Below are 10,164 nucleotides of genomic sequence, written 5' to 3' on the forward strand. Positions count from 1 at the left end.
AGTCTCTCTCCCTTATTCTCTTTTCTCTTCCCTTCTGGGGAGGGGAGAGGGGTTAACAGAGAGTGTCTGTCCAGGATTTAGTGGCCGGCCCAGCCCTAAACCACGACAACCACGTGAAGTTAAACACTTCGACAGGAATTAACGGACCAAAGTGATGAGAAAACAGCTGAGCGAGAGCTGTCCCAGCATCGCCAGAGAACTCTCCCCCTGCTCCACCTTGTTCTAGGTTTGTTTTTACAACCTTGGCTGCACTGAAGTTAGCGCAGTCTCAGCTGTGATCATTACCTGCTCACTGGCCTATGCCGTGATCATCCTGAAGATGTTGGGTTTTTTAATTACAGTGGTCTCCTCAGGCTACTGCTAATTATGGGCGATGTAAATAGATTTGCAGATGCATGACTAACGAAGTCTCCACGTGCCAAAGGCTCCAGTGGAGCATCATTCTGCCAGCATCACTCCTCACTCCACACTGGATCATCTCCCCTCTCTGACTCCCAAACTTGCCAACCCTGTTGCCCATTTTGGGGCAGGGCACTCCTTAGCTCAAGGTCTACGTGGAGCAGACAATACGGCGACTTTCAGCTGCACAAGGTCAATTGAAAGGATTTTTCTGTAAGAAATAAATTCTATCCCTATAGCAAGCCTACATTTACGGTTATTAACAGCCACATTATACCAGGAGGCTGCTACTGCCAGCCACAGATGCTCAGGGAACACAAATCAAGCGCACCAAAAATGAAGGGATTGTTTGGGATTTTTGTGGTCTTCTATTACAGGTTTTCTTTTTAATTACAAAGCCTACATCTGTGTTCTTCTCTTTAACAGCCAGACTGCTAAGTCTGATGTAAAACAAAACCCCAAACAAAAAGCCAATCTCTGGATGAAGACAAAACAACCAACCCCATCAAAAACCTGTTAATAGCTGGGAGTCAGCAACGCCTCTAGCCCAGGATTAAACGAGTCTTGTTCAGACAAAGCGTATGCTCCCAGAACCATGCAACTGGTAGAGAAACAAGTGCAAAGCCTCTCGTTAGTAGTGTGTGGGGACCGTTTACACAGAGCAATGTAGAAAGCCCTGGTAGGGTGTGAAAGCAGCTCGCCTGCTGCTACTGAACCTTTACGCAGAAACAACTCCTTCCAGTTTCCTCTGTGCACAGCAGTTGTTTGTGTTTCCTCGTTTGAAGGTGATGGGTTATGCAGATGAAAAAAACCCAGTCACAACATCCCAGCTTCAGCTAGTCCTTGTGATTTGATTTCTGTTCTTTTGTACAATAGAAGCAGGGATTTGCTCTGTTTTAAAAATGAGCTACAAGAGTAGTAATTAACAGATAGTAAAATACGGGGTTAAAATAAGTGCCACTGATGGACTTAGGACTGATGTGAGAATGATTTTGAATGCTCACATTTTTGGGTTCTCCCTTTCTGCATTCAATTCTTGCTTTTAAATGACAATCTTGACTATGGTGAAAAGCATGATCTCAAACTCATCTAAAGATAGAAAATGCAAATAAGCTCACAAAACAAGCACAGAAGCACGCTCTCTGAAAACCAGTAACACAGTGCACTGCAAGATCAAAAAGCACCTGAATGGGCTACGGGCTCTCCTTCTGATGAGGTTTTGAAGAAAAAGTTTGAAAATCTACTCATGGAGCCAGTTGGAGCAAAAATTATTGTGGTCCAGCAAAAGAAATGTGGAGTAGGTGATGTCTGAAGATCTTTTCTAGCCCTAACACTCAGTCAGAGCTTGATAATGTGGTGGATTATACGGTTAAAGCATCACTGCTAAGAGTTATTCAAGCATAAAAACTGAGTGGAAACAAATGTCTCAAATAGTAAACCTACTTTCCACTTGTCTCTCACAGTCACCTAAAATGAGTACTGACAGACCCTCGAGAACAGCAGATTCAGTGTTAAAAGCAGATGTGAGAAATACCGGTGCAAGGTTTGAGATGTTCTATGCATCGGAAAATGAGGCTAAAAATGGAAGTGCTTTGTGAAGCATCCTCATCATACAACTACCATGGGTTGTAGGCACACACTTGTAACAAAAATAACTTACTTTGCTGTTTCTCCTTCCAGCAGCTGGTCTGAATATAGTCTATGTAATCTTTCTCAACAGTTCTCTCCAGCTCTTCAAGTTCTGCTCCTTGATAATTCTTTTCAAAGTTTTTATCGACATAGTAAGGCACCTGCAAGTTCTCTGTTTCTCTGCTAACAACATGGCCTATGGACCTGTGGAAACATCAAGGAGAAAACAGAGTTTTTTTAGCAGTTCAACTATAAAGAAATCGAGAGGTGTTTCTCCATATTATCATTTCCAGAAGGCAGCATTTACAACTTCTTTACAGTGACTGTCTGCAGGACTACAGCTCCCTCAGCCATCCAGTAAGGAAACTACAAGTCTCAGACACAGCAAGCTGTGCACTACGAACAGAACCCACTGACACCCCCCTCCCCAGCTCCTAAAAACCACAGGGAAAATACCTAATACTTGGAAACATTGACAAAGAACTGGGTCAGAGCTGACGCTGCTCTTTCCAAATACTGTGAGTGTTCTCAACAGCTCAGTCGAGACACTTCCAAAACAGAAGAGCAAACTTTCTCTGTGAATGGAAGCTCCATGCGCTTTCTTCTGTTTGCTGGAAATTTCTGGCAAGCTAGGGCCATAAATCCATGAGAACTGATGATAAATCCAGAGACTGTAAGTAAGGCATACATCCCAGGATGGCATGGAATATCCCAAATAACATCCTGTAGGTAGCCATGGACACAGCCGCTGGATTAAACTGTTCTCTTCTACTGAATTTTCTTATTGGAGCAAAGATACCCAGGCATTTTTTCCAAACCACTGCCCAGAGAAAGCAGCAGGCAGCCAGAACACCAAGGTTACACTCTACTCAGTGGAATCCACTTTGCCCCTTCTATCTCCTGGACTCCTCCTTTCCTTCTGTCTTGTTGTGTCTCGGAGCTGTAAGCTTTCCTTTAAGTTTTTAGGCTGTTAGGTTTTTTTAAGGATAAGATTTTAGAGAAACAGCGTAACTGTAAACCAGGTTCAGGCCTGACTTATCTCAAATCAGCAGGAGAAGGGGAGGCAGTGAAGAAAAGCAAGAGAGATTAGCTGCTCTGGGGGCAGTGTGGGAGGCTTCACATGGGACTGGCAGATAGCAAAAACACTCCCTGGGAAAAAACCCAAACCAAATCAAACCAAAAAACAATCCCCCTCTTGTTCTTATGCTAGGGCTGCACACTGACATCTTGTGGTAAAAAGCGAGAAAGGGAGTTGGGCTACTCTGACAGCCTAAACCTCGAGACACGGGGAGTTTGGAGCACTCTGCCGTTGCTGTGGGCTCTCCAAACCCTGCTCACTCCATCCCTGTCTCAGTGAGATGCAGCGAAGGTGACTGAAGTGGTCAGCTCTTCCCCACCAGAGCTTCCCTGCTCCCAGCACTGGGTGCTGAGAGGACCTCGTGGGTTTTCCTCAGCCCCACAAACTCGGGTTGCAGCAGGCCTGGTGTTCCCTCTGCTCACAGTGCTGACCAGCTCAGTTTGCCCCCTGCAGCCCCAGGCTCCTGCTCCTTTACAGATATTAAACCAGGGCATTTCAGGGTTTAATGATCTGTGGAGCTTGACAATTCCTTCAGTGGAATTCAGGCTCCAGAGCAGATCTGGATTTACGCTGTGAACCACAGGCTTCATTTCCTGACTGCTTTACATGGGAACCTCAGTGGTGGCCCACAGATCCCCGGGTCTCGCAGCGCAGAGGCTGCAGCAGAGCTACACCCACATTCCCGCTACTGCATTGCTGGGCAGAAACATTTCACACCGTTGAGAACAGGCCCTGGCACGGTGCCTCTGTTTGCTGGGCACACAGTACAACACAGCACCATTGATAACGAAGGGAACTCACCAATAGAGACTGTTGGTATTTCCTTGTTTACAAATTGATAACAGTTTCTAGAAAGAGCAGAACGTAACACCAACATGCAGTTTGCTATCAAGCCCAGCTTCTGTCTACCTCCTTAACACAAACACCAAAGACCAGAAAAATATGTTTTTAAGTGACTTACGATTTGTAGAATAGGCTGTAGGGTGGGTTAGTGGCCATCAGTTGAGTTATAACTGACACTATTATTATTATGAAAACTGGCATCAATTGAATAAATGCAGAATATGAATTCTGAAAAGAACAACAATAATTAGTGGGTAAGAAAAGATATGGACAGGAAAGGGTACCTCTGTTCACAGAAACCAGGCTATCCACCACAGATCAGCAATGTATTAAATGCAAACTGGAAAGAAAAAAAAAATAGAGCAAGTACTTTCAAATTTTGAGAGGGATGACATTTTAATTTCAAAATAACCTTTATTAATAATCTCAGAAAACTCTTTAAGGCCATTTTCTATTATATCTTTGTGACATTTCTTTCATCTACAGCTTCCTCCACAAGGCGAGAGATGCCCGTGGCACTGTACCTGCCTGTGACCAACCGACAATCAAACCTCCCTCCCACCCAAGAAGCCTCCCATCTCTGCCTAAGGCTTTCTGTGCATCTTCTCAAGTCTGCTACATGCATTCTACAAATCTCTCTCTGTTCAAACACTGGATGAAATGGCTGAAAAGTAAAGGGTTAAGAGACCTTATGCAGTGTAACATGGGATACCATGTAAGTACCTGGGGGTCTTTTTGTTTGAATGCATTTAGTAGAACAAAAGAGTGGAAAAAAATACCGAAGAGAAAACACCAATCTTTACTTCTGCTCTTCGTTTGATTTCTAAACTGGCTTCTAAAATGCCTTTTCTAATCAGCAGCAAAATACAATATGCAGCTGTTTAGATTTTGCTCTCTGCCCTGGGATAGCTGTGAGAACACCTGATGCAGTGGTAGATGGGATTCATCTGCCCTAACTTAGCTGTTCAGAGGGTGCATTAGGCTTTTTTCAGAGCCTGACTACAATGCATCTTCCCTGGAGAACGATCTCGTCACGTTAACAGACTGCCTCTCAAGGAAGGTTTTTCCAAGGCAGGTGGTGTGAACATGCGCTAGCAACAAATGACACCTTGTGTCTCATCTGGGGGCTTCAGTTGGTAGAACAGTATCCCAGATACTACCCCAGGCTGGAAAAGGCCTGTGCAGCACCTGAGCACTAATCTACAGGATTATATATACCAGGAGAACAAACCAGTACTTCCCTATCCGTTATTGGTCCACATTTGGACTAATTGTCATTGGATTACTAAACCTTTAGAACTTGCAAAAAGCAAGCACCAGCAAAACAGTGACAGAAACTCCCTTATGAGCATCCCCCTTATGAGGAGCAGCTGAGGGAGCTGGGGCTCTTTAGCTTGGAGCAGAGGAGACTGAGGGGCGACCTCATTCATGGGGATCAATTTGTAAAGGGCGAGTGTCAGGAGGAAGGAGCCAGGCTCTGCTCTGTGATGTCCAATGACAGAACAAGGGGCAATGGGAGCAAGCTGGAGCATAGGAGGTTCAACTTGAACATGAGGAAAAACTTTTTTACTGTGAGGGTGCCAGAGCATGGCCCAGGCTGCCCAGAGAGGTTGTGGAGTCTCCTTCTCTGCAGACATTCAAAACCCACCTGGACGTGTTCCTGTGTGACCTGGTCTGGTGATCCTGCTCTGGCAGGGGTTGCACTGGATGAGCTTTCAAGGTCCCTTCCAACTCCTGACATTCTGTGATTCTGTGAAACTCCAGGGCCTGTAATCCTATTGACACTATGTATTTTTCAAGCAGTGATTAATAAGACTATCCAGTTACTTCTGAAAACATGAAGTTTGGCTTGAGGATAAGCACTGTGCATTTAAACACGGGAAAATCTGTCCTGGATTCAGATGTGTGAGTGCACCCCTCACCCTGGTGAAGTATTTAAGCCCAAGAGATCCCTCCTCCTGGCTACCTGGGGCCTGTTTTCTTCCTCCACTTGCTCCTGCGTCCAGGCTCTTTCGTTTCGGTGCCTCCGTGGATAATAGTGCGCATCTCTGGCTACATTGGAGAACATGTGGATATTTCCTGTTAAAAGAAACCAAGAGAGAATTGTGGTTGTCCAAGCTTATACTACACAGCCTGAATTACAGTTGTGAGATCTCAGATTAAAGTCCCAAACACATCACAGATTTAAATGTCAAAATAGAGTCGTTCCAAGAAGTGCACCAGAGAAATTGTAAAGTCTGCCCCAAGTCCATCTTAATTTAAATCAAACTACAGAAGCGTGCTGTAATTTTCATTACTGAATCTCATATTTTAATATTATTTCTGTCACATTCACTTGCAAGGCTGTAACTTGCGCTCCATCCCCAGGCTCTAAGCAAGAGAATTAATTTGCTTCACCAGACGCAGGCCATGAATTCTGGCTTCCCATAATTACTGAATATGGTCTTTTACACTCATTTCTACTTCCTCTTCCTTCAAATCATAGTTTCACTTAATGATTTTAAAAGTAGGTTTTTTGAGTAAAAAAAGAGTACAGGTCGAGATTTCCTTTCTCGCACACCGAATGTAGTTGATTTATTTTTAAAATTTCTAAAACAAGGAAAGAACTGCATATGCTGTTTCAATTTGAAGCTTCGCCTCCGATTTTATCACTAGACGAATATCTTGATAATAGCTGTGCTCTCCTCTTTTGAAATTCAGAATGTATTAGAGAATTTCAATTTCTGGCCTTATCACGACAAATACAAACGCGAATCTATTTTTAAGCCCTGGGAAAGGCGTCACATTATTTTACTCTCTTACACTGTCCTTTCTCTGAATTTCCCACAGAATGCTCCAAGAAACCTGGGCAGAAGTGACCTCTGCTATTGTGCCAATACATCTATTTCATTGCTTGCTCAAAGATGTTCCCAAGAGTCTCGGCATGTTTGCAGTCAGAGCTCCAACAGAGTGGCAAATGGGGGGGCCTGAAGCAGGGATGTTTCTTTCTTGGAAAAGGAAGTTTGCTTCTGTCATTCAACACTGCTCACAATATTTTATCAAGCTATGAAAAAACAGGAAGCAATGCGGGAAGAGAAAATTGGCTTTTGCAGAGTGCCTGGAGAAAAGTCTTCCCAAATCCTAAGTTTCTCAAAGAATTTTTGCCAGCAGTTTCTTTCCTTCCATGTGCATTTATTTTTTATAAGTTCAACTTGTAGCTTCTACCCATTACAACTGCAACACTACAGCATAGAGAGTCTCCTTTTGGACTTAAGGCATTTAACATTTTAACTCTTAATACTGAAATTACATAGAGGAAAAATGCATGGTAAAACCAAAGCCATAGAGCAGTCCACAGAAGCCGTACAAATCAGCTTACCTTAACACCAACATTTCTTATTCAGAATTCCAGAAAAGCCTGGTGACAGCAAGGTGCCATGAAACAAAAGCCAGCACAACACTGCAGCTTAGCACAAACTTCAGCTCCTGCACACGAGTCCTACTTAACATCAGGACAGCTCAAAAAAATGTTCTCTTTGTATCAACTACCTGGACACCCTCTTACTACCAATTCTCTTGCTAAGCAGAAACTGCGTGGACCTTGTCTCTTTGGAAAACCACTGAACTGATGATCTTCCGTAATTTAAACTCCCTTTTAGATCAGGAAAATGCACATAAGTTCAGAATTACGGCATGGGCTCACTCTGCACATCTACTGATCAAACACTGAAAATAACTTGAGGCCCTGTGAGCTGCAGGATGCTACCACACCAACGGAGGTTATGGGGAGCTGTAAGTAACTACCTGTGTCTGTGGCTTTGGGCTGTAGTAATTGGTGTGCACATTGCTTTATACCACACCTTGCAGGTGAGAAAGTTTACAGGAGTGTTAAAGCAATTAGTGAGATACTGCCAGGAAGACCCTGGAGCTCACCACACAGAAACACAGAATCGCTCGGTTGGAAAAGCCCTCTGAGATCATCACGTCCAACTGCTCCTGTCTACCCCCTAAACCATATCCCTAAGTATCTCGTCTACCCGCTCTTTAAATACATCCAGGGATGGTGACTCCACCACCTCCCTGGGCAGCCTGTGCCAGCTTCTGACGACCCTCTCAGTAAAGAACTTCCTCCTTAGCTCTAACCTGAACCTCCCTTGGCACAGCTTGGTGCCGTTTCCCCTTGTTCTATCCCCCATCACCTGGGAGAAGAGACCAGCACCCACCTCTCTACAAGCTCCCTTGAGGCAGTTGTAGGTGGGGATGAGGTCTCCCCTCAGCCTTCTCTTCTCCAGGCTAAACAAGCCCAGTTCCCTCAGCCGCTCCTCATCAGGCTTGTTCTCCAGAGCCCTCCCCATCCTTGTGGCTCTTCTCTGAACACGCTCCAGAAAAAACACCTTTCAGAATTACTGTTAATCCAACCCTGCACTCCACTGATCTTGCAATATCTTATTATTTTTACTACAAATACAAAAGCCAAGGCTGGATTGAGAGGTGCATGGGGCTGCTACAGGTACAGAACTCCCGTTGTTACTGGATCCTGCGTATCCAGTAACCACCAGCCCTTCCTGGCAGGCATCACTTTCCAAGCCGAGCAATTTTAATTTCTTTACAGTATGCAAGCTGCTGTGAGCCCAGTGAGCTCCAGTGTTTTCCTAGTTATAGGGGCAGCGAGACAACAGCAGCCAAGAGATGCTGACGCTGTACTGGACAGCAGTGAGGTATCTCAAGTACAACACCATCAGCACCTCTGGCCCCTTCCCATTCGTCCCTTATTTCACCTCCCACACCACTGCTGGCTTCTGACAACAGAGGGAATAATAGCAACAACAAAAAGAAGGGTCGTCAGCTGCTGCTGGGATTAAAATGTTGCCTACCCAAATATCAAACAGCCTAGCTCCTTGCCAGATTAAAGTGTTCTTACCTCTAACTAGTACTGCCAGAAAGTTTTCAATGGTCTGTTGTCAGTTTATTGCATTTCAAAAACATCACAGACAGATACTGACCTGTAGGAAAGTGCCCACCGAAAAACACATTGAATATTTCTTCTGGGGTAATGTCTGCTTCAAATTCTGTGTAGTAGTTATAGTGCCTGGCCTGGCCAGTGCTGACATGCTCTTGGTCGCTTCCGAATTCATCGTATCGCAATCGTTTTTCAGGGTTGCTCAGAACTGCAAAAGCATTGCCTATTGCTGCAGGGTGAATGAAAAGCAGCGTTACAGGGGCAGATCATGCAGTACTTCCAGATCTCAAACTTTTAGAAGCAGAGTAGCAAAAAAGCCCAAAGAGGAAAAGAAAAGTTGGGCTTGAACAAATACTGAGAATGTAACATCAGATCAAACTAAGCACTGATACAGAGCGCACCTCCAGATTCAGTTAATACAAAGTGAATGACTGGAGAGACCAATGAGTGCAGGAGCAGCCTGCCTACCTATTTCACACTTTACATCAAACCACCCAGAAGGATTTGTTCGGTTCATCCTCCCTGACCTTTGACAGAACACAACTGTAAACAAGTTCACAGAGAAATACAACCCTAACACTGAAAAAAATAAAGAAAAGCCCTTCGAGGACTCCTTATCCCAACGGTGAATGGGTACCTGACTCTTCTCGCACTGTTTCACAGCGCTGTTGCAAGCTGCAACACTGCGGAAGGAATGCAAAAGATGTAAGAGTTTAGGTGCTAAAGCTGCTGATACAGGTTTAGATTGCAATGTTACTGAAAAGCCCAGACACAAAACACTGGAGTCAAACGTCATATGCTTGCATATATACAAAATTTTATGATGCCACGGAGCAGTTATTGGTTACACAACACCACGCTCGCCTGCACGGCCAGTATCATTTCCAAGCATCGTTTTAAACCTTTGGCAGTATCTGGGAGTGACGGTTGGGATCTGTTTCCCTTTCTTCTAATGGAAATCTGTATTTTGAAGACTAAAAGGCAAATCTTGCCGAGCAGCTGCCAGATTTTGAGGAGATGTGCATATGTCTATAAAAACCACAAGCTACACGGGCCCGCATGATGCGTTTATGTAAGGTGCAGAACTAAGCGTGAGGGATTCTGTCCTCATTTCCACCTCGCCTCACGGCTGTGGACACCGGCCCGGCCCCCTCCTCACCTTTAAACGCCTCCGTTGCCCCGGGAGCGCGGTTCTTGTCCGGGTGGAATTTCAGGGCCAGTTTGCGGTAGGCTTTCTTCAGGTCCTCCTCGCTGGCGTCCCTCTCCACCCCCAGGA

The 10,164-nt window shown here is 44.8% G+C and overlaps 1 protein-coding gene across 1 annotated transcript; it reads right to left on the bottom strand.

Moving 5' to 3' along the window:
• Window positions 1-2,015: 2,015 nt before the first annotated feature.
• LOC104533964 (dnaJ homolog subfamily C member 18-like) lies at window positions 2,016-10,158 on the bottom strand. The gene is made up of 5 exons (XM_010188254.1): window positions 10,048-10,158; window positions 8,932-9,117; window positions 5,916-6,028; window positions 4,068-4,177; window positions 2,016-2,232 (listed from the first exon to the last, which is right to left on the bottom strand). Exons 3-5 carry the CDS (start codon window positions 6,015-6,017, stop codon window positions 2,016-2,018), a joined length of 429 nt encoding a protein of 142 aa, XP_010186556.1. The 5' UTR covers window positions 6,018-6,028; window positions 8,932-9,117; window positions 10,048-10,158.
• Between the last annotated feature and the right edge of the window lie 6 nt (window positions 10,159-10,164).

The sequence above is a fragment of the Mesitornis unicolor genome, unplaced genomic scaffold (assembly GCF_000695765.1).
Source record: "Mesitornis unicolor isolate BGI_N332 unplaced genomic scaffold, ASM69576v1 scaffold11167, whole genome shotgun sequence".
Lineage (NCBI taxonomy): Eukaryota > Metazoa > Chordata > Aves > Mesitornithiformes > Mesitornithidae > Mesitornis > Mesitornis unicolor.

What these genes read in the sequence shown, in the direction of transcription:
- LOC104533964 (XM_010188254.1), bottom strand. Translation starts at nt 6,017, where the DNA reads ATGTTCTCCAATGTAGCCAGAGATGCGCACTATTATCCACGGAGGCAC. An exon ending in AGGAAGAAAACAGGCCCCAG is followed by an intron (nt 4,178 to 5,915) that starts GTAGCCAGGAGG and finishes TGTTCTTTTCAG; the next exon opens with AATTCATATTCTGCATTTAT. An exon ending in TACAGCCTATTCTACAAATC is followed by an intron (nt 2,233 to 4,067) that starts GTAAGTCACTTA and finishes ATGTTTCCACAG; the next exon opens with GTCCATAGGCCATGTTGTTA.